The following is a 24157-nucleotide window of genomic DNA, read 5'->3' as shown; positions in this document are numbered from 1 at the left end:
GTTAGAAACTGTCCTGCTCACAGCTTTTTATGGTTTTCTCAGGGGTGGCGAATTTTCCACACGCACAGAATCTTTCGATCCTTCTCACGACCTCACCATTTCCAATGTTACTATTAAAGCTCACTACTTCACTTTATTTCTTAAGCATTCTAAAACTGATAGGAATAAGGAAGGATCAATAATTTATTTATCAATGATTTATCAATGATTTTTTAAATCTCTGAATCTAACTCCGTTTGTCCTTTATCTTCCATGTTGGTCTACTTGAGGAGCCGTCCTCAAGCTGGTCAGCAGGAGCCACTATTCGCTACGCAGGAGGGAAAGCCTATGTCCAGAGCTTGGTTCGCAGCTCATCTTCGCCTGCTCTGCCAATACTGCGGGCTTCCACCGGACCGCTATACAGCACATTCCCTGCGCATAGGGGCCGCTACAACTGCCACGGCCTCTACTCCTGTCTCTACACTGAAGGCTATGGGGCGATGGTCCTCAGCTGCTTACGAACACTACCTCCGGCCCGACGCTCGGGTGATTATGAACGCTCAAAAAGCTATGTGTGCTGCTGCTGCTGCTCCCTGATGCTGGTTGTATTAAACCTCAAGGCTTCAAAGCTTGTTTACTTTCTGTTCTATTAGCTTCGCATCCTATCTGATTTCATAGGTCGGAAAAAAAAAAAAAAAGTTCCTATTTAAATTGGTTTAACTGGCTCTTTCATTGGTAGGCCTTCCTCCACTGGCTTTAATTTGAGAAAAGCCAGGTTGCCTGGTAGGTCCGTTTGGGGGAAATAGTTATTGTTCCTGTTTAAATTGAATTGGCTCACTTCATTTGGTAGGTCTTCCTCCACTGGCTTTTAGTTGGAGAAAGCCAGGGAGGTTGCCTGGTATGGTCTGTTTGGGGGGTATAGAGTTAGCTTGCTCTCCCAGTTAAACTGGGAGGGTAATCCCCTGAGGATGCTGCTGTTCCCTGTCTTGGCTTTCCATGGAGCTCATGGAAAGACAGGGAACTTCCTCTGAACAGAGCCATACCGCCAAATACAAAATAAATTGGTTTAAAACATATTTCTCTCTTGTGTATTTGTATATTTTGACTTCAGTGGTCCTGACAGAAATTGAGCATTCTGCGTTAGTTCTGGCAAGCCCACTGTCAGTTTCTTATTGGCTATGCCAAACCCAGCCCTCTTCAGCTGTTTCCACTCAGCTAATCGTGTCCTCGCTCGCAATTGACCTCTCTTAATAGGGCGCCTTATATAATCTGCTTCAGTCTGTTTACTCTCACTGCTTTCTCTGCTGCTGCTTTGGGCTTTCTCTGCTGCTGCTTTGCCCACCTCCTCCCCAGCTCCACCTCAAAGTGGTTTAACTTGAAATAATGACATACTGTTGTCGTTGTTGCTTGCTCTGTTCCAGGGGGGTATAGAGTTAGCTTGCTCTCCCAGTTAAACTGGGAGGGTAATCCCCTGAGGATGCTGCTGTTCCCTGTCTTGGCTTTCCATGAAGCTCATGGAAAGACAGGGAACTTCCTCTGAAAAGAGCCATACCGCCAAATACAAAATAAATTGGTTTAAAACATATTTCTCTCTTGTGTATTTGTATATTTTGACTTCAGTGGTCCTGACAGCACGGGGGGTTTAGGGGGGCGAACTTGCAAGGGGCGGGATACGACATAGGGTCCACGACGGCCCCTGTCACTCAGGTGTGTTTTGGTCTGACTGCAGCAACAGAGGCAGAATAGGCAGAACTCATAGCGATCATCTTAAATGTTTCTGCAGCGATGCATCATATATTCCATTGCATCCACAACATCCGTATCGATCGATGAAAGATTGGAGCATGAGTTACAGACAAATAGAAGAAACGACGAATAAGAAAGGCGTCGCAAACGGCTGCGTTACTGGAGAAAGACAGTCTTTTTTTTTCTTCATTTCACATCTAACAAACACTGGGACAAATGTAGTTGATTTCTGTGTTTAACTGAGAAAACAGGGAGTGGAAGGCCGGGACCCTATAATGTTCAGCTAACTGTTAATAATACTTACTTACTGTCAATAATAAGTGTTACGAGAGTTAGCGCATGTGTGTGCGCGAGAATGGCAGTGTGAGTGGATGAGCGAGGAGAGCGAGCGGTAGCGTGTGTCAGTTTAGTGAAGTAATGAACGAGTCCGGTTGTGTCTGTGCAAACGTGTACTGTAAAGTTAGTGAAACTAAGAATAAAGTACACAGCCTTCCAATAATCGGCGGCCGCTTCATTCTGACCATATTCCGACCTATAAGCAGACCCACTGCCGGTCAAAGGGAAGGATGTTACCCCCGAACATCGACGTCTCCCCTGTGCTCTCGACTACGGTCTGGGAGCCGACAGCAGGAAAGGTGTAACATAATGATAAAAATAAACATTTTCTATATACGCGTGCAGCTGTGAACTCATGTATTGTAATTGATTGTATGATGTGTACTTTTAGGGTTACGATAAGACCTTTCATTTAGCGTTAGTGGGAGCGGGGCACTGAAATTATATAGGCTATGTTATCGGGGCTATTCGTCATGATATCGGACTTATCGGAATAACGTAATAAGTTCTGTTATCGGCCCGATAATTATCGTGCACCCCTAGTCTAAATAATAGTCTGCTGACACCACTCCTCTTATCGATGCCGTAAGCCTGCGACGAGATGTGATGACAGCACTCCGTTGCTATGGAGGATTGCATTTCTCCACAGCCTGCGAAGTCCTCATGCGATCTGAACGACATTAATGCAGAGTGGGCCAAGCTTGTGTTCCCTATCTCTAGTGTTTTGTGTGCTTTGACCGGCAGTGGGTCTGCTTATAGGTCGGAATGAAGCGGCCACCGATTCTTGACAGGATGGTACTTTATTCACACAACCGGACGCAAATATTTTTTTCGTAGGATGGTAGGGGCACGTACCGCCTTTTTCGCCTCTGATTGGTTAGAAGGGCTCTTCTCCGATTGGTTATGGCACAGGGCAGGCTGTCGGCAACAGAAGTAAACAAACTCAATCCAAGTGTGTCCTATTAATCCATGATAAAAAGCCACGTCCTTACCATCACTGCCACATACTAAACAAATATGACATTTTAAATATAACCTGATCAAGCATGCAAATGTTTGCTTGCTTTTTAAAATTATTCATAATGCTGTAGCTCCCCCTTTGAAAAAATATGTTACACTCTGCTCTGAGAAGTCATCAAGAACAACAAGATCTGTAACAAGGGGCGAGTGTAGTGTACCCCAACGCAAAACTGTATTTGGAAAGTCATCCTTCTCCTGTATAGCCATGACTCAATGGAATACTCTACCAACAGATATAATCTCATGTAGAAGTCCCCACACCTTCTCACATCTTGTTAAGCGTTGGTTACAGTCAGGACAGGAGTGTACACATCTATAGTGTGTGTGTGTGTGGGTGTGGGTGTGGGTGTGTGTGTGTGTGTGGTGAGAGGCAGCAGCCTAGTTTTAAATCCTAGGAGTCTGTTAATTTACTGTTAATAACTGTAAACTTGATAATTTTATTGTAATTTTACTTGAACTGTTATTATGTTTTGTGTACTATACCATCAACCTGCCCAGGGACTGCAGGTGGAAAATAGTAATCTGCTAAAACCTGGCACAATGCATATTTTCTTGTTGTGCAAGATCAATGTTTTATTGTGCATTGCCCCTGTCCTAAAAATAAAATTACAATTACAATTAAAGAGTACAGAAGCCGACTTAGGCATTGAATAAAACTGCACTATTTTGCCCAGCTGTGTGCAGTGCAGGTCACACAATTACACAGAGGGAACAAGGTATGGAAAGCAGCGAGAAATGTAACGAATAAAAAACGAATGAAAACTAGAACAGAAACCACGGTAAAACCCACCATGCCCAAGAAACGCATTAAGTCTCTTTTCCTTGTGGGCGATGGGTACCGGTCAACGGCCAGGTCTTAGGCCTAACAGGACGCACCTGTCCTTGTCATACCCCCTTTCCTAACTAAGTGACTGACGCCCTCGCACAGATGTCTCTTGAAACCATTAACATAGCCACCTAAGGTCAGTGGTGGCTCCTGGAGGCCTGCACCACCCTTAAGCACAGCCAAAGGACCACGCACCGAACGGCCAAAGAGAAGCTCATTAGGGCTAAACCCTGTGCTCTCCCGCACTACCTCCCTAGAGGCAAGTAGCAACCAAGGAAGCCGTTCTTCCCAGCCCTGTCCCAACTCCAAACAGTATGCACGAAGCAGAGACTGCCACGTCTGGTGGAAACGCTCAAGGGCACGCTGGCTCTGAGGGTGATAAGCTGAGGAAGTGTGATGCTTGATATGAAGCCGACTCATGACCTGTGAAAAAACACGAGATATAAAATTAGAACCTTGGTCAGTCTGAATGACCTTTGGAATACCGAAACCTGAGAAAAACTGGGAAAGGGCCTTCACAATGGACCTGGTAGTAATCGGGTAGGCAGCAGGATAACGAGTAACGTGACACATGATGGTCAACAAATACCTACACCCACTTTTCAAGGTAGGCAAAGGCCCCACACAGTCCAACTGTAAATACTCAAATGGGGCAGCCTCCACCGGTATTGGCTGCAAAGGCGCAGGTTTAACTACCTGGTTTGGCCTACCAGTCATCTGACAGACGTGGCAAGTTTTTATGTACGCAGCCACGTCCTTCTTCAATTTTGGCCCAAAAAAATGACGGATAAGGCGGTCATAGGTCTTTCTCACACCAGAATGCCGCAACATGTCGTGGGCGGTTTTCATGACTGCACGTCTAGCGGTTGCAGGTACCACAACCTGTAACCATGGCTCCCCCACCGAAGTGTCAGTGGACGGAGTCCATTTTCTCACAAGCAGCCCATCTTTTATACGGTACCCATGAGCCGTTTTCTCAAAAGTGTCAGCTGGGACAGCATGTTCAAACAAAGAACAGAGAGACTGATCTGCAAGTTGTTCCTTCACTAGGTCTCCATATGACAGATACAATGGAAAATCTGGTAAGGCAAACCTAGTCTTCTCTGCAGGCCCCTTGACCTGTTTGGCCTCCGCCACAGCACGAGTAGCTGAGTGGGTCACAGCACAAGCTGGAAACACTTCAGGGAACTGCTCTGAACAATCCCCAGTCTCATCTCTCACCTGATGAGAAGGAGGCACCACTGACACAGGAATAGTCTGCCAAACACGTCCTCCTGCGTAATTATTTCCCAGTATCACCTGGACCCCGTCAACAGGTAGGGCAGGGCGAATTCCCAACTCACGCTCCCCCTCAACCAACTCGGAATACAACATGACTTTATGTAAGGGAATTTCACAAGTAGTGAGGTCAATTCCCCAAACTAACAGATCTTCCAGAACATGAAGTGGAAGAAACCGGTAGAACAGACTCAGTATGAATGACTCTGATGCTCTTGTGTCACGGAGAATTTTAACCCAAATTAAGTCATCACCGTTTTAAATAAACAAATCCATTGTAAATGAATGGAGAGTAACTGGAATTCAATCCAACTTCGACGTTCAACTTCGAAGAAGACACCGCCAACATGTCCGACACATCCGAAAACCGCTCTTCTGATTTTGCTTTCAGCACTGGACAGCTCCACTTTGAATGACCAGTTGCGCGACAGTACCGGCAACCCTGATCTGCGTCAGATCTAATACCTCTGGAGTAGAGCGATCTACTCCAGAAGCCTGATGTGCACCAACGTTTACACTTCTATTGCTAGAAAAAAATCAATCTTGTGAATGTTAGATGAGCGCATATGAGCCTTGTGAGTTAACTCGTACTCCATCTACCAACACAGTCCGACTCATTCTTAGCCTGTTTCTCCGCAACGTAGGTTGCACCACGCTCTGGCAATGTGCTCTTGAATTGCTCAAGGACAATTAAATCTATCAAATCATCATACATCTTAACCTTACAAGCAACACACCATCGCTGACATTGCAGGTGCAGTTCTCTTGCAAACGCAACGCTTGTTTGGTCCGAACGTCTCCGCATACTCCTAAACCGTTGACGATAAGCCTCTGGAATCAATTCATACGCCCGCAACACAGAAGCTTGAAGACGGGAGTCTTCAACAGTTAACGCAGAGAAAGCTCACTGTGCCTTTCCTGTGAGACGGCTCTGCAGCATAAGCGCACGGTGTGAACCAGGCCAGTCTTGTGCGTCAGCCACCTGCTCATACAGAAGAAAAAATGTATCGACGTCTTTCTCATTAAAGTAAGGAAGCAAGCGTAGACTAGTTGCTATATCGAGCTTAGGACCTGCTGCACCAGGTGATGTTATTTTTCCCTGCCGAATGAGATCCAACCGCTGTGCTTCAAGCTCTAGCTTTTGGTGTTCTAATGATCTCCGTGCGCGTTCATTCTCCTCACTGAAGCGGAGCCTCTCTAGCAACTGATGCAGAATTTTAGTATTATCAAGCTGCATTTGAAGCAACTCTTTCTGCTGCTCAAAAGACAGCATCGCCGCAGGTTTAGGAGACGGAGGACCTTCCTCTTCGTCTGCGACCGAAGGGTATCTAACGTCCTCAACCGAATCATCGAGAGGTTCTTCCTCATCCTCCTCATCAGACGTAGGACTATAGTCGGTTGCGGTAATCAGACCTTTCATGCACCAACCTGACCGAAAGTTTTACATAACTCTTAAGTTGAGTGGAAGTTCGATTCTATAATGGGCAGCCAAGCGTACTAACTGGTCCTTGGTTAACGCATTAAAGATAACCAAGGAGGGTTCTTCAACAAACTTTTCAACGAGTGACGTCATTATTCTAGCGATTGCGCAACAAGTGAAGTCATTATTCAAGCGCTTGTGCACATCTCACCAGCTGAACGAATCAGACAGATTCCACAAAACCAAACCATGAAAACTAAACCGGGAAGTCCAGCGATAACATAAGCAAAGACCATTCCAATTTTAACCAAATTTAATTAACTAAGGCAAGGCAAGGCAAGGCAACTTTATTTATATAGCACTTTTCATACACAAGGCAGACTCAGAGTGCTTCACATATAAACATTGTCATACAATAAAAGAAAACAATAGTTAAGTAAAAAGTAAAATAGATAGAAAATAAAGGCAAAGTTTAAAAAACATTTTAGAAAGGCAGAGTTAAAAGAAATGCATTTTAGAAAGTGAGAAAATAAAGGCAAAGTTAAAATAATAAATATTTAAGATTTAGCAGAAAGCTAAAGCAAACATAAAAGTCTTCAGTCTTGTTTTAAAAGCTGTCAGAGTTGGGGCAAGTCTTAAATCCTCAGGGAGTTTATTCCAGCTATTTGTTGCATAGTAACTAAATCCTGCTTCCCCATGCTTCGTGTTGACTCTGGGGATAATTAACAGATTGGTCTCAGAGGATCTTAGTGGCCTAGAAGGCTTATGTAGTGGAAGCATATCAGTTAAATATTTTGGCCCTAAACCATGTAGGGATTTATAGGTTAGCAACATGATTTTAAAATCAATTCTCTGACATACAGGGAGCCAATGTAATGATTTAAGAATTGGTGTAATATGTTCACATTTTTTGGTCTTTGTTAGAACTCTAGCAGCGGCATTCTGAACAAGCTGTAGTTGCCTTAGAGTTTTTTTTGGGAGACCTGTAAGGAGACCATTGCAGTAATCAAGCTTGCTAGTGATAAAGGCATGTACAAGTGTTTGTAAGTCTTTGGTGGACATGAGCCCTCTAAGTCTTGCTACGTTTTTAAGGTGATAATATGCAGATTTTGTAACTGATTTGATGTGACTGTCGAAATGTAAATCTGAATCCATGATAACCCCTAGATTTCTGGCTTTGATTGAGGTTTTCAGGGACAGAGATTGAAGGTGTTGGGTAACTTTAAGCCTTTCGGTTTTAGCACCAAATACAATTATCTCGGTTTTGTCCTCATTTAGTTGAAGGAAATTTTGGCACATCCAGTCTTTGACTTGCTCAATGCACTGGCACAACAGATCAATGGGCTGATAGTCATTTGGTGATAGAGATACATAGATTTGCGTGTCATCAGCATAGCAGTGATGGTCAATATTGTTATTTTGCATGATCTGCCCTAGTGGGAGCATGTAGATGTTGAATAGAGAGGGTCCTAAGATCGAACCTTGTGGGACTCCACATGTCACGTTTGTTGATTCTGAAACAAAGTCGCCAATGGAAACAAAGTAGTTCCTATTTTGTAGGTAGGACCTAAACCAATTTAAGACTGTGCCTGAAAGCCCCACCCAGTTTTCTAATCTGTCCAAAAGTATTGTATGGTCTACAGTGTCGAATGCAGCACTGAGGTCTAGTAGCATTAGTATTGAGATTTTGCCAGAGTCTGTGTTAAGACGAATGTCGTTTACAACTTTAATAAGGGCAGTCTCGGTGCTGTGAAGGGGTCGAAATCCAGATTGGAAGGTGTCATAGCAACCAGTTGATGCCAGGAAGTCACTAAGTTGCTGGAGAACAACTTTCTCAATGATTTTACTTATGAAGGGTAGATTTGATATTGGTCTGTAGTTGTTAATAATAGAGGCATCTAGGCTCCGCTTTTTTAAAAGGGGTTTGATAACTGCAGTTTTTAAGGCTTTTGGGAAAGTGCCTGATTGGAGAGAGTTGTTAACTATTTGCAATATGTCTATTGCTAGGCAGTCAAAAACATTCTTAAAGTGGTTGGTAGGTAAAGTATCAAGGCAACAGGTGGATGGCTTCAGTTGTGTCACAGTTTCCACAAGAGTTTTAGAGTCTATGACATTAAAGCATGTCATTGCCATGTTACTTTTGCCTGGATATGGTGGTAGTCCAGCATTTTTGTTTAAAGTGGAGACATTGATGGCGCGTCTGATGCCTTCAATTTTATCAGTATAAAATGCTGCAAACTCATTGCATTTCTGAGTGGAATGAAGGTCAGGTGGAATTTGTGTTGGGGGCTTGGTCAGTCTGTCAACAGTTGTAAATAGGGTTTTGGCATTATTAGTATTGTTTTTAATGATATTGGAGAAAAATGTTTCTCTAGCACTTTTTAAGTCTAAATTGTAGGCACAGAGGCTCTCTTTATAGATGTCATGGTGAATATGAAGTTTTGTTTTACGCCATATGCGTTCAGCCTTCCTGCATTCTTTTTTCTGGGCTGTTACAAAAGCAACTTTTCTCCAAGGTGCCTTTTGCTTTCCAGAAATCGTTTTAACCTTATAAGGTGCAATGACATCTATGACTTTCAAAATTTTCAAATTAAAGTTTTCTAAAAGATCATCAGCAGAACATGGGTTGAGAGGTGGTAGCAAGGAGATGGCCTTTTTAAAAAGTACATTAGAATGTTCATTGATATACCGTTTTTTGACAGTATTTGATTTTGTCTGTATGTCGGGAATAAAAGATATATTAAAGAAAACACAGAAATGGTCAGACAGTGAAGGATCAGTCACAGAGAGATCTGAAACATTGAGACCCTTTGTGATAACCAGGTCTAGAGTGTGCCCCTTACAATGAGTAGCCTCTTTCACATGTTGAGACATTTCAAATGTGTCCAAAATGGTAGAAAGTTTTTTTGCACACTTATCATTAAAATCATTAGTATGAAAATTGAAGTCACCAGTTATAACTAGAGAGTCAAAGTCTGTGGAGATGCTAGACAATAATTCTGTAAAGTCATCGAAGAAATTTGCAGCGTATGTGGGTGGCCTGTAAATAATTAATAGGAGAACTCTGGGGGAACATTTCAATACAACACAAAGGTATTCGAATGATGGAAAATCACCAAATAGCATCTGTTTCCCCTGAAATACATTTTTAAATATAGCAGCAACCCCTCCACCTCTTTTTCCAGATCTACATACATCAAAAAAGTTATAGTTGGGAGGAGCTGTCTCTATCAGAACGGTTGCACTGTTATTTTGTTCTAGCCATGTTTCAGTTAAAAACATAAAATCCAGTTGAGAAGTGGTAATAAAATCATTAACTAAAAAAGATTTGTTATTAAGAGACCTAACATTAAGTAGACCCATCCTGATGGTGTTATTGATAGGCTTTAAGGTTGATTTGGGTTTGGAGAGAATAGGTATGAGATTTGAGAGGTTAGCAGTGCGTCTAAGTTTCCCTTTGTTTACTCTCTTAGTGATTACAGCAGGAATGCAAAAGTTGCCATGTTTTGATGTAGGCAACCTTGGGTTCAACAGATTATGCAAAACTTCCTTTGTGCTGTGTCTACGGCTGAACCCTTTTTTGTCTCAGTAATAATCAGGACTACTATCAGTACAGGGAGGGGGGGGCTGGGGCGCCCCAACTAAACGTAGAGCTTCAAACAGGCCTGTGATGGGATGGATTAAGCACTAAGCCCACAGGTATCGCAAAACAACCAGAAAACTGGCGATTCCACCAATGCCTCGGAGTGCCCCCGAGACAAATGCTCTCGCCACAGGAACTGTTCAAAAATAATAAACCACACGTCCCATAAAATACGCAAGCCTGAAAGGAATAGTTAAGATCCCGCAAATAGATCGCTGAACTCACCATTAATCAATATCCGACATTTCTGTGCAGATAAACGTACCGCCGCAGCGTAATGCACCAAGAACAACGCCGCAGGTAACACAGACCTCTGTGTCACGGCGGAAAACCCAGTTTGGAACGAGCCCCCATTTGTTACGCGGCTCAATGTAACAAAGAAACGGGGCAGGAGACAATCCACGTTTCTTGTTTTAATTGCGTGAAAAGCATGCATCAAAAATGATCCCAACAATCGTGGCGCAAACACAAATCAAAATCTCCCACCGCCGTCTCTCAGAGGCCAGGCCCCTTTCAACCGGTTCACGAGGACACGCCCCCTACGCGGGCACACCCCCATCCTGGAACATGCAGGACCAGGCCTATGAGAGAAAAGACAGACAAAACGAGTAGCACACACACAATGACAACTGAAAGGCCAAGGTGGCCGTAACAGTAGACTAGCCGACAGCCTGCCCTGTGCCATAACCAATCGGAGAAGAGCCCTTCTAACCAATCAGAGGCGAAAAAGGCGGTACTTGCCCCTACCATCCTACGAAAAAAAGATTTGCCAACCGGACTCATTCGTTTCTTCACTAGACTGACATACGCTACCGCTCGCTCTCCTCGCTTGTCCGCTCACCTGCTGACACACACACTGCCATTCTCGTGCACACACATACGCTACTGGTAACAGTATGCCTTGATATTGCGAATCAGACGTTCATGTTTTTTCGCATCAATTTGAAAGTTAGAGTATTAAACATGTTGCATTCTATACGGCCTGATTATGTCATTATTTAAGCTACATAGCCTAATGCCGCTAAGGACAGGATCTCACGGAGAGAGCCTGCTCCTTCGCTGTACATTTTCTCCAGCCGCAGTCATAAACAGTTGTAAGTCCATGTGTTAAAGCAGCTTGGCGACATGGCACGGTGTAATCTGGCTCGAGAAATGCGATCAGATCGAGGAACCCCTTCGCCTCGACTACGCTTATGGGCAGCATATCTCCGGCTATAATTTTGAATTGGTTATTTTGAAAACAGAAAGTTGTTGCAACGGTTTGAACAGGACATTTAAGAAGTTTATACATATAAAAAAATAAATATATAAAAAAAACGATTTTCCGATTTCTATTTCGAGTCGATTTGAGCACGAGTCGAGAATCGATCGTTGAGTCGACACATTTTTAACATCCCTAACGCATACCATTAGTCCTAATCATTGGAGGGAATTAGAGCCCTTACAATCTGCAGACCTTTCCATTGAGTGGATGTTTTGAAAGTGGGAACAGCCAATTGGCAGCCCTTAACTTCGTGGCCGTTCACCACAGTAGCGGCTGGAATCGGTCCTGAGTCAGGGTCAGCAGTCATTTGCTTAGTCAGAGTCCACTGGATTGCTCTCGTATTTCTTTGAGGGGAAGAGGAATACACTCAGCTGCACTGCTTGAGTCGGTGCCATAGAGATTGATTGGAATGTATATATATATTTTAAAATATATATATGGTCTGAAAATATGAGGTGTCTGTTACTATTACGTTACTATTTACGTCTAACAATGTATATAGTCAGAAAATATGACAGGTGTCTACCATTGACATATATATCTTAGTATTATAATACTACTATAATAGCAGGCCTGTTGGACAAGTTACTCAAGACAAAGGCAGCGCAGGACAGTGCATACGCACACACCGCATACACATGCACACACGCACGAACACACATGCACGCGAAGACACACACTGCACACACGCGGCCGCAAACGTTGAAAGACAATGGCAAGATTGATCCTGCATCCCGCAATGTCTTGCGATATTGATATCCCCCCCTCCCCCTTTCATCTGTTATAATGGCCCTGCCGTCATCTCCCAGGTAAGACGTTCTGCTATAGACTGTAGAAATTGCGATAAGGAGAAAATCATTATGCTTGCTTCATTACGTAATAGGTGAACCAAAATGTTATACTTTTTTTAAATTTGTTACATTATCGACTGGGGTTTCCACATTATAGCTATGGGTTTAATTACAACTTGAGGTTGCGCATGGAAACTCTAGTATATATATATAGTCTGAAAATATGAGAGGTGTCTGTTACCGTTAGACAATACTATATAAATATATGCATACACATATACAGTAGTATCATAGTATGTGTATGTGGGTGAGCAATTCACATTTCTAGACTGAAGCAGGAATGGGACCGTCTATTTTGGGACCATAGGATATCATCAGATAAATACAACAACAAATACAATAATAAGGAGGCCAGCACAGTTGGGAACCACAGGGGTGATGGTGGGTGACAAAATGGCCGCTATCTAAGGTTCAACAGAGAATAATGTTTCTTCAAATAGCCTGCAACTCTGAAATCCATTGCAGGGAAGAAAATAACTTTTCTTAAAACAAAAATAGAATCATACAAAAAAATGCTTGCACGCATGCGCGCACACACACACACACACAGATCCACACACCCACACACACACCCACACACAAACACACACACGCACACATACAAACACACACACAGACGCAGATGCACAATTAAAACCCTGTGTGTGTTTGTGTTGTGCAAATGCTAAAGCACAAACTTTTGCCGCTGTTTCCCTAATCTTTGAACACCCCTGCTGTGCGTCATCCTCCTCCGACAACAAATAAACATCATGGCTGTCGTCTCTGTACACTCTCTCTCTCTCTCCCCTTCTCTCTCTCTCCTCTACTGTCATTCCATCACACATCTTCTACCCCCCCACCTTCCCTTCCGTCAAGTATCTTCTCTCTAAGCTATCCCTCTCTCTCTCTCTCTGTGTCTCTATACCCCTCTTCGCTCTCTCTCTCTCTCTCTCTCTCTCTCTCTCGCTCTCGCTCTCTCTCGATGTCTCTCTCGATGTCTCTCTCTCTCTCTCGTCCATGCGCTACAGGAGGGATGAGAGCTTACAATCGATTCCTGGTGGGATCGTTAAAACAGCCCCCCGAGGTACGGGTGAGCTGAATGACTTCCTTGGATGAGTTATACGACATTATGCTAAGAGAGGATGTCACATTATTAACCATGAAACCCGTAGTGCTACTCCCCCGTTCCCTGCTAGTGTGTGTGTGGGCGTGCGGCCCATATAAGCCGTGAATTCGGCGTGTGACCGGGCATTTTGGAAGACGGGATAATTTTGACTGAAATTAATGAACAAATATTATTTGTGTTTAAGCTAGGCCAGGCATTTGGAGAAACCAGTCGGTCTATGGTCGATTTTGGAAGTGTGCCACTGTAAAATTCCCTCAAGGCCATTCCTCCACAGGCAGTCGCCCTAATCGCATGACTAGCTCGCTAGCTTTGGCGATAGGTCTGCCTAGTCTGGCGGAAGACTGGTCATGTGCAGCGAGTGCCCAGTCAGAGCACACGCAGACAGCCTGGGCAGGTAGGTAGAAAGACAGGTAAGGCCGGTCGACCGTTTCATTCGGCCAAATGAATTTGAACTCAAAAGGGTGATTCGGGAAACATTCACATGTCCGTGGAACTGTTAGGGAAATGTTAGGGACGTACAAAATATAATAATGACAGGGAAGGATAGGGGGCGAGAGAGAGCGAGAGAGCGAGCAATGTCATGCTTGCCAAGTGTGTTTTCCCACCGGCCCCCCTCCATCCGTCCCTCGCTCCACCTGGGTGTCTCATTAGCCCACTGCTGCTGTCCTCATTACGCAGTGGCAGCCAGGACACGTGCCCCTCCCCCTCCTCTCATCTCCTCCCCTCCTCCTCCCTTACCCTCCCCTCCCATTTTAGTGCGACGAAGGCACTTCGTTATCGACCCCGTCCGAACTCGCACCGGACCCCCCCTGCTGCGGGGGTAGCGGCGGCGGCGGCATCATTACGCTGCGGACCGCATCTTGTTACGCTGCGGACCGTATCTTGTCACGCGCTAACGACCGCAACACCGCCGCACTCCCGCCATTACGAGAAGTAAACAACGACAACCGTGATGTGGTTTGGCTGGTTTTTTTCCCCCTCAGATATGACCTATACCCCTTCAAGGAAGAGAAGTGCAGCGTTTCTGCCTCTGTGGTCGTATTCATTCATTCATTCATTTATTTATTTATTTATTTATTTATTTATTTATCAGGGAAAAGTCAAACGTCACTCAACCGCCAGCGTCTCCCCGGTGGTCGCTGTCGTCGGGTCCAGCCAGTCCGTCTGGACTCAGAGCATTTTGAAATACCAGGGGCCTCATCAATGATCCCGCTGTTTGCTCATACCGGCGTTAAGATATGATGATGATACATGACAACTGTTTCCACATAATTATGTATACCGTATGTACGCACTTGTTGTACGTCGTATTTAGTTATAGTACTTAGTTATGTAGCATTATATCCTAGCTATCTTTGTTGTATAAGGGGAATGTGTTAACCTAGCGATTGTGGGTGCTTTGCACTTGGTTCTATGAACATCCTTACTGTACCGACAGCAAAATATTTGTTTCACCTTCTTATGACAAATGTACATATTGTAAGTCGCTTTGGATAAAAGCGTCTGCTAAATGCCCTAAATGTAAATGTAAATGTAAGAGTATATATATCTACATAAGGATATACAGACATCGACATCCACTTTGATGTAGTGATCGCGTTTAAAAAAGGCCACGTTGTCAGGTTAAAAAACCCTGACAGACGAGGTTCAAACCCATGTGCTCGCGCTAAACGGTAGCAGCTCATTATTTCCAGCTATCTCTCCCCCCACAGAGCCTTGGCTGGCTTGCTGTGACTTCTCAGCGATCAGCTTGTTCATCGGAGAGTTCCCCCGAGCAGACGCACAGAAAGGGAAAGAGACTACGTGTCACCGACACGCGACTGTTTAACATTGAAAGCGAGACACGCGGGTATAAATACCAGGCTTTCATTCGGTTGCGTCGTACCGTAGTCGATGTGACAGTTACACTGTAAGCCGCATCCTCTCTCAAATACAAATCAAAGCACGGAGGGCGGGTGGGTGGTGCGGGTTGGGGGGGGCTTAGTCAGTGGTAGACTCATCCCCAAATCCACACTTTTTTGGGGATCAAAACAACATGAAGGGTGCGAGGAGCGAGTTTTCATTCTTTAAAGTGAGTTTTAAACAAGCTTGGGGGAAATCTCCTGAGAGGGTAATAGCTGTCAGCGCACAAACTTCTTTATGGTCCCATCGTATATTTTTCATCACAGCGGCGTCCCTTTGAACCGTGAGTGTGGGCGGGGAACGTTTCAATGGACTTCTGAAGAGCCTGGGTGTCACACGAGAGCAGCTTAAGAGCACTCTTCTCGGCGGGCTCCCCAGACGCGCTGAATCAAATAGAATAGGAGATATTTGCATACAGCCGCAAAACAGATGAAGTCCCCCTACAGATCTCTCTCACACACACACACACACACACACACACACACACACACACACACACACACACACGAGAGCGATGGAGCACATTATCACACACAAAAGCACAAACCTATGCACAAGAGCAGGTGAGTTGTCAGCAAAGGTATACGATGTATGCAAACAGACAGACACACACACTGTGTACTCCAACGTCAAGAAAATAGTGCATTTAGCAAAGACAACTATCACAAAGTAAATGTGTTCCTTTCATATTTTCCAGAATGAGTTGTTTTTTCGGCATACTGAGTCGATTCATTCCACAGGGAAATCATAAATTCTACACTTGCTAATTATCCATGTGATTAATTATGCATCCTATTACCAAGCTACTCTACATAGGATTGTAATGTATGAATTCATGCTCATTACAATTACGACAGGTGTGCAGAGTAAATATACAGCACATTTAAGCTGGTCAACAACCCGGGCAGTTAATGAACACACACGTCACGCAAACATAAACACACACACTAAAACCATAAACACACACACACACACACACACACACACACACACACACACACACACACACACACACACACACAGTGTGGACACCAACATGGAGGCCATTATGTGACACCTGTGACAGACGGTGTGTCTGAGTGAAGAGGTGGGTCCCTGCCAATTAAAATCACAGCTGGGCGCGGGGATTACGACAGGGATAGACCCCCAGGATCCTCAGGGTGGATGGGGAAGGGAGGGGGGGGTAGTTTGAGGCTACGATGGGCAAGCAACATTGTCACATTTCTCCCAACATAACAAGTCCCACACTGTGGCTGAAGGGCGTCAATGGCTGGCTTCTAAATGAACGTTTGAATGCTGAAGAGCTGACAGCCATGTTGCCCGGTCAAGATAGAAGTCTAGCTCATCAGTTCTTTAGTTCTTCCAGCCTTCCTCTGAGCCAAGTTGTTTAAATCATAAGTGGTGAACCTCCATTTCTCTAATGAACTCAATTCCAATGTGGAAATACCAGGTTGAAAAATACTTTTTTCAAAGTTTGCACAGGGGGTTTTACCTCAGCGCTTGAGTTTCCAGATATTCAAAACAGCTCAGAGTGTCAAGGCAGCTATAGCGCATGCATGCAGATAGGAATGACATGTGGGGCATGTGTGTGTGTCTCACTCACTCAGGTTCCACTTGAGTCCGGTGGTGTGTGTTCGACACGGGCCGCCAACTGGGATCAGGCTGCACCACTGCCCCTCCAGGCCTGTGTCCACCTCTAGTCTGTGGGAGCCCTGAACACACACACACAAATAAATAAAACACTGTGACTGCGCCTTCACCACGTGTGTGTGTGTGTGTGTGTGTGTGTGTGTGTGTGTGTGTGTGTGTGTGTGTGTGTGTGTGTGTGTGTGTGTGTGTGTGTGTGTGTGTGTGTGTGTGTGTGTGGAGCATGTACATGTGGAGGGGGAATATATTCCAACACGTTTATAAATAAAAAGTAAACGATCAGGATATATATATATCTATATATATATATATAGATATATATATATACAAATATATGCACTATTTTTGAAAGGCTTCACTTCTCAATGGAAACACATTCCACAGTGCACATTCCCTGTAGAAGAGACTGATTAAAATAAGTGATTATCAGCGTCTAGCCAGTGTCTGCCAGTGACCCGCTTTCATGCTGACTATTTTTTAGAGGATAACTTAATTCTCTATTTTGGTCAATCCTACAGTATCACATAAACCAGATCTCCACTACAAAGCAGGGCTCAGGGTCACACTGGTAGGTGCGTGTCCAAACCCAGACCGGGATCATTATGTTGTGTTGTCAAGGTGGTCCTACACTCAAAGCCTTCACCTGTAGTTCATTTAAGTCAGCAAATTTCAACTGGTGGGTCACGATGGCATTTTGAGGTGGGTTGCAGTGCATATGCCAAACCTTAATCTTTAACTAGTTTGGCAATGTTATTCCATCTTTCAACTGCTTACTATTTCATTGTGTTTAGCCCTGATTGTTGCAGCTGTTTGTTTGCTCCACATTTTTAACATTACATGAAGGCATTTTTCATTAATGCAATATTTAAAATTAAATATTGTATTTACGATTTTGGGCGTGACTTCATGACTGCTGACTGAGGTTTCGAGGTTCTGAGGTTCTGAGGCTAGACCATGTGAGAACCACTGATCTAAGTAAAGAATAATCTATGTATTTAGACTCCCATGATGATGCACTCATCAACACGAAAATGCACACAGAGACCCACACACTCACGTGTATAGGTGCATATAAACATTTACATACATATTCAATGCGCACACACACACACACACACACACACACACACACACACACACACACACACACACACACACACACACACACACACACACACACACACACACACACACACACACAAAATCAACACACTCTCTCCTCTGAATTGTTTCATGGCGCCACAGAGCCAGAGGGGCAGGAATGATAAACTGTTGGTGTTTTTTTGGTAATGTAGATGAAGATGTTCGCATGGCTGAGTTCTGTTTATGTGCAGTTTCAGTGTTCCTCGGAATGTGCGAAAGTGGTAAAAAAAAAAGAATGATAATGATTAGAAAAACATTTCAAATGTATTGTTTATGGGAACAAGCACATAACCACAAACCCACACACCATTAAAAGCAGTCACGCCACAATGACCGATGGCCATGCGTGCGAGCACTGTTATTGTTATAATTGTTTAATTCCCCTCCTCCCCCTCCCAATTCCACATTGTGCCTTATGAGTTATACTATTTGTATTTCTGCCTGTACCATGTGTTGGCGCCGTGAACTGTGGGATGAGTTAGTTTCTCGGTTGACTCCCTTTATCATTTAAACACGCGTCCCGCTGTGCTTCATTAGGTAAACAAGGGCAGCAGGTAAACAAAGCAGGGGTCCCTCTCAACACCCCGATAGTTCCGACACCCCCCCTCACAGTCACTCTAGGGCCAGACCCCCCCACCCCCCCCCCCCACCACACACTCCATTATGGTTCTGAAACTAGTACAGGTGGAGAGGGAGGGAAACAAATAGGGAAGGAATAGAGAGAGTAGCAGAGGAAAAACAGATAAAGTCTAAATATGGGTTTCCAGATTCACCAGCAATCCGAAGACTATGGGAAAATTAGAGGCAGAAAACAACCGCCTCAAACTACGGCAAATGACAAAACTGCCTTATTCACTTTGGATATTTATATATATATATGTGTATATATATATGTGTGTGTGTATGTGTATATATATATATATATATATATATACATATGTGTGTATATATGTGTGTATATATGTGTGTATATATATATATGTATATGTGTGTGTATATATATGTATATATGTGTGTATATATGTATATATATGTGTGTATATATATATATATTTATAAAACGGGTGGCTTAAATCAAGCGATCTGATTGGTTCCCAACTGTTGTATATTGCGCGTATACACACAGCTATGACGCCCGTTCAGTTTACAGAGTCCAGTATCACTCCGCGTGTTACGGTACAAGACTGGGACCCAAATGCTGGACACAGGGAGGCGGAGACAGGGTAAAAGGTAAAGGAATTTATTGGATGAGCAATCGGGAAGTCAGGCGAGCGGGGGTCTGGTACTGGGCAGGCAATCAGGTGGGCAAGGGCTAGACAGTGGACGGGTAGTCAGGCAGGCGGGGGTCTGGAACCGGGAGGGCGATCGTGCAGGCGGGGCGAGGGACGAGTAGTCAGGCAGGCGGGGGATCTGGAACCGGGAGGGCGATCGTGCAGGCGGGGCGAGGGACGAGTAGTCAGGCAGGCGGGGGATCTGGAACCAGGGGGGCGATCGTGCAGACGGGGCGAGGGACGAGTAGTCAGGCAGGCGGGGTCTGGTACCGGGAGGGCGATCGTGCAGGCGGGGCGAGGGACGAGTAGTCAGGCAGGCGGGGTCTGGTACCGGGAGGGCGATCGTGCAGGCGGGGCGAGGGACGAGTAGTCAGGCAGGCGGGGTCTGGTACCGGGAGAACGATGGTGCAGGCGGGACGAGGAACGAGTAGACAGGCTGGCTGGTTGCGAACTGCTAGTAGGCTAGGGGAACAACGAACTGGCGCCGGCTGATTGGGGAACCCCGGCTTAAGTAGCGAATGTAGATTGGGGATTGCCCACAGGTGGGTTGCGGGAAGGAGGACCAGTTACGCCCAGCAGCCACTAGAGGTGGGTGTTGGACCGTGTAGCGGGACGTGGCGTAACAGTACCCCCCCCTCGACGGACGCCTCTCGGCGGACGCCCAAGCACAGCCGGGTGATCCTGGAGAAAGTCCTGGATGAGAGATGGGTCCAAGATGCGGTTCCGGGGAACCCAGGAGCGCTCCTCAGGACCGTACCCCTCCCAATCGACGAGGTACTGGTGACCCCGCCCACGGCGCCGCACATCCAGGAGTCGACGGACCGTCCAGGCTGGATGATTATCAATCACCCTTGGCGGAGGTGGGGGTGGGATGGGGGGGGACAACGGACTGGTAGCGACTGGCTTGATCTGCGAAACATGGAAGGTGGGGTGGATGCGGCGGAGTGCGGGGGGGAGGTTCAGGCGAACCGCAGAGGGATTGACCACCTTGGATATGGTGAAGGGGCCGATGAAGCGTGGGGAGAGTTTGGGAGGAATCCCCTTCAAGGGAAGATCCTTAGCCCGCAACCAAACCCCTTGCCCGGGGGCGTACTCTGGCGCAGGTCGACGCCGCTTATTAGCCTGAAGTTGGGAGCGAGAGGATGCATGGAGTAGTGCAGTGCGTGTCCGTTTCCAGATGCGCCGGCATCTGCGCAGATGGGTTTGGACCGAAGGGACAGCAATCTCTTCCTCCAGATCAGGGAACAGAGGAGGTTGGTAACCCAGGGAGGCCATGAATGGGGATAACCCTGTGGATGCGTTCAACAGTGTGTTATGGGCGTATTCAACCCAGGGCAGCTGAGAGCTCCAGGTGGTGGGGCTGGCGTGGGTGATGCAGCGGAGTGCCGCCTCCATCTCCTGGTTGGCTCGCTCAGATTGACCGTTGGACTGGGGGTGAAACCCAGAGGAGAGGCTGGAAGTGGCGCCAAGAGCCTTGCAGAATGCCCGCCATACCTGTGACGTGAACTGGGGACCTCTGTCTGAAACGATGTCTGCGGGGATGCCATGCAGACAGAACACATGTTTGACCAGGAGGTCGGCGGTCTCCCTTGAGGAGGGAAGCTTGGGAAGAGCGATGAAGTGGGCGGCCTTTGAGAAACGGTCTATCACGGTAAGGATGGTGGTATTGCCCTCTGACGTGGGTAGACCGGTGACGAAGTCAAGGGCGATGTGTGACCAGGGACGGCTAGGGATGGGTAGGGGCTGTAGTAAACCGGAATGGGGGCGGGTCGAGGTCTTGTTCCGGGCGCAAGTTGCACACGCCGAAATAAATGAGCGGACATCCTGGTCCATGGTGGACCACAAAAAACGCCGACGGATGAAGTCCAAGGTGCGGGTGATACCTGGGTGGCAGGTAAGCCGGGAGGAGTGCGCCCAGGTCAGTACTCTAGACCTTACCGCGTCAGGAACGAACATACGGTTAGGGGGGCCGAGACCGGGATCCGGCTGTTGCCTCTGCGCCAGACGAACCGCGGACTCCACCTCCCAGGTGAGAGTGGCAATGAGGCAAGTGGGTGGCAGAATGGTCTCGGGGTCAGTGCCGGGGTCCTCGGGAGAGTACAGGCGGGACAGAGCATCCGGCTTGACATTCTGGGAGCCGGGACGGTAGGTGAGGGAAAAGTTGAACCGACCAAAGTATAAGGCCCACCTGGCCTGACGGGAATTTAGCCTCTTTGCAGACTGGATGTACGCGAGATTGCGATGGTCGGTCCAAACTATGAAAGGAAGCTCCGCGCCCTCCAACCAATGTCGCCACTCCTCCAAGGCCAGCTTGACCGCTAAGAGCTCTCGGTTGCCTACATCATAATTGCGCTCCGGCGGGGACAACCTTCGAGAGAAGAAGACGCAAGGATGGAGCTTGTGGTCGGCGGAAGAACGCTGGGAGAGCACCGCGCCCACTCCGGTGTCCGAGGCGTCGACCTCCACCACGAACTGGAGTGAAGGATCAGGCTGAGTGAGGATGGGAGCGGATACGAACCGCTGTTTGAGGCCCTGAAAGGCGGTCTCCGCCTCCGGCGTCCAAGCAAAGGGACTCTTGGTGGAAGTCAAGGCCGTGAGGGGTGCCGCGATTTGGCTGTAACCACGGATAAAGCGACGGTAAAAATTGGCAAAGCCAAGGAACTGTTGCAATCTCTTGCGGGTTGAGGGAGGGGGCCACTCGGCCACCGCAGAGACCTTAGAGGGATCCATTTCTACCTGGCCCTGGCTGATTATATACCCCAAGAAGGAAATGGATGGGACGTGAAACTCGCACTTCTCCGCCTTGACATACAGCCTGTTCTCCAACAGCCTCTGCAGAACCTGTCGGACATGGACCCTGTGCTCCTCCATGGATTTAGAAAAGATTAAAATATCATCGATATAAACGAAAACGGTGTGGTTCAACATGTCCCGGAGGACATCATTTACCAAGGACTGAAACACTGCGGGGGCATTGGTGAGGCCGAAGGGCATAACAAGGTATTCGTAATGGCCCAAAGGGGTATTAAAAGCCGTCTTCCATTCGTCACCCTCCCGAATGCGGACCAGGTGATATGCATTGCGCAGATCTAATTTGGAGAAAACGGAGGCTCCATGGAGGGGGACGAAGGCGGAACTGATGAGTGGTAATGGGTATTTATTCTTCACTGTGATGTCGTTCAGACCCCGGTAGTCGATGCAGGGGCGAAGTGATTTATCCTTCTTGCTGATGAAGAAGAAACCCGCTCCAACAGGTGATGATGAAGGGCGGATGATTCCAGCGGCGAGGGATTCCCCGATGTACTCCTCCATTGACTCGCGTTCAGGGCGGGAGACGTTGAACAGATGGCTGCTAGGAAGGGGGGCTCCGGGGAGGAGGTCGATGGCGCAGTCATAAGGGCGGTGGGGGGGCAAGGTCAAGGCATGGGACTTGCTGAACACAGATCCGAGGTTGTGGTACTCTTCCGGGACGGAGGACAGGTTAGGAGGTTCGGGTGCGGACTCGAGCTCTGTCGCCCGAGGGGCCTGAGCGGACCGCAAGCACTGGGACAGGCAATGGGTACTCCATGACAGGATGCGCCCGGTTCCCCAATCGATCTGAGGGTTGTGAGTCCGAAACCAGGGGTAGCCCAGAACAACCGGGGAGAAAGGGCTGGAAATCACCAGGAGGGATATGGTTTCATGGTGATTCCCAGAAACTAGCAGGTTGAGCGGAACAGTGCGGCGTTCCACCCGTGTGAGGGTCCTCCCGTCTAGCGCCTGGGTCTCGATTGGGAGATCGAGAGGAATGGTGCTTATCCTCAGTCGCCTAACCAATTCCTGATCAATGAAACTATCATCAGCTCCGGAGTCCAGGAGAATGGAGAGCGGGAGGGTCTGGTCCTGCCACAAAAGGACGGCCTCTAGGAGGGGACGGGAGACTGAGGGATTACGAGAGCGACTCGCCAGAATCCCTCGGGTTACTGACGAGCCCGTTCTTTTCCCGAGAGGGCGGGACATCCGGATCGCAGATGACCTGAAGTGCCGCAATACAAACAGGCTCCCGATCGCATACGACGTTCCCTCTCCTCGGGAGTAAGGTGTGTGTGTCCGATCTGCATCGGCTCTGGGGAAGAGGACCGCACATAGCGAGGTGGAACGGCGACCGGGAGGGAGGACTGAGTTGCAGCCGGTGACTCGAAAGGGGGCGTGGCGAATGAGTGGGTGCTTCTCTCTCTGCGTCGTTGGCGCAAACGATTGTCCATATGAATCGCGAGAGAAATAAGATGGTCTAAGTTCGTGGGTTCCTCCCAGGAGGTTAAACGGTCCTTTAGCTCGCTACTGAGCGCGTTTTGGAAGACCCCCTGCAGCGCTTCCTCGTTCCAGCCGCTCTCAGCAGCGAGGGTCCGGAACTCGACCGCAAAGGAGGCAACGCTGCGTGATCCCTGGCGAAGCTGCAGGAGACGTTGGGAGGCCTCCTTGCCTCGGACAGGATGATCGAAGACCTTCCGCATGTCTTCTGTGAAGGCGCCGTAGTTATGACAGACCGCAGACCCGCGTTCCCACACCGCCGCAGCCCACGCGAGAGCCTCGCCACTCAGCGAACCGATCAGGTAAGCTATCCTTGATCTCTCGGTGGGGTAGGTCTGGGGCTGCATTTCAAAGACCAGGGAACACTGAGTAAGAAATGACCGGCAGGATCCTAGGTCCCCTCCGTAACGTTGGGGGGCTGGGATGGTCGGTTCCC

The 24157-nt window shown here is 47.1% G+C and overlaps 1 protein-coding gene across 4 annotated transcripts in view; it reads right to left on the bottom strand.

Moving 5' to 3' along the window:
* Positions 1 to 24157, bottom strand: part of tpk1 (thiamin pyrophosphokinase 1) — a 91764-nt gene that overhangs the window by 22760 nt on the left and 44847 nt on the right. For all 4 annotated transcript variants that reach the window (XM_084474901.1, XM_084474898.1, XM_084474899.1 and 1 more), the window contains one exon: positions 16974 to 17082. In XM_084474901.1, coding sequence (XP_084331027.1) covers positions 16974 to 17082 — 109 coding nt within the window. The remainder of the gene's footprint in view (positions 1 to 16973; positions 17083 to 24157) is intronic.

This window comes from Micromesistius poutassou (genome assembly GCF_964030765.1).
Source record: "Micromesistius poutassou genome assembly, chromosome: 11".
Lineage (NCBI taxonomy): Eukaryota > Metazoa > Chordata > Actinopteri > Gadiformes > Gadidae > Micromesistius > Micromesistius poutassou.
The sequence above is the reverse complement of the archived record's forward strand: the minus strand, read 5'-3'. Positions and strand labels throughout refer to the sequence as shown.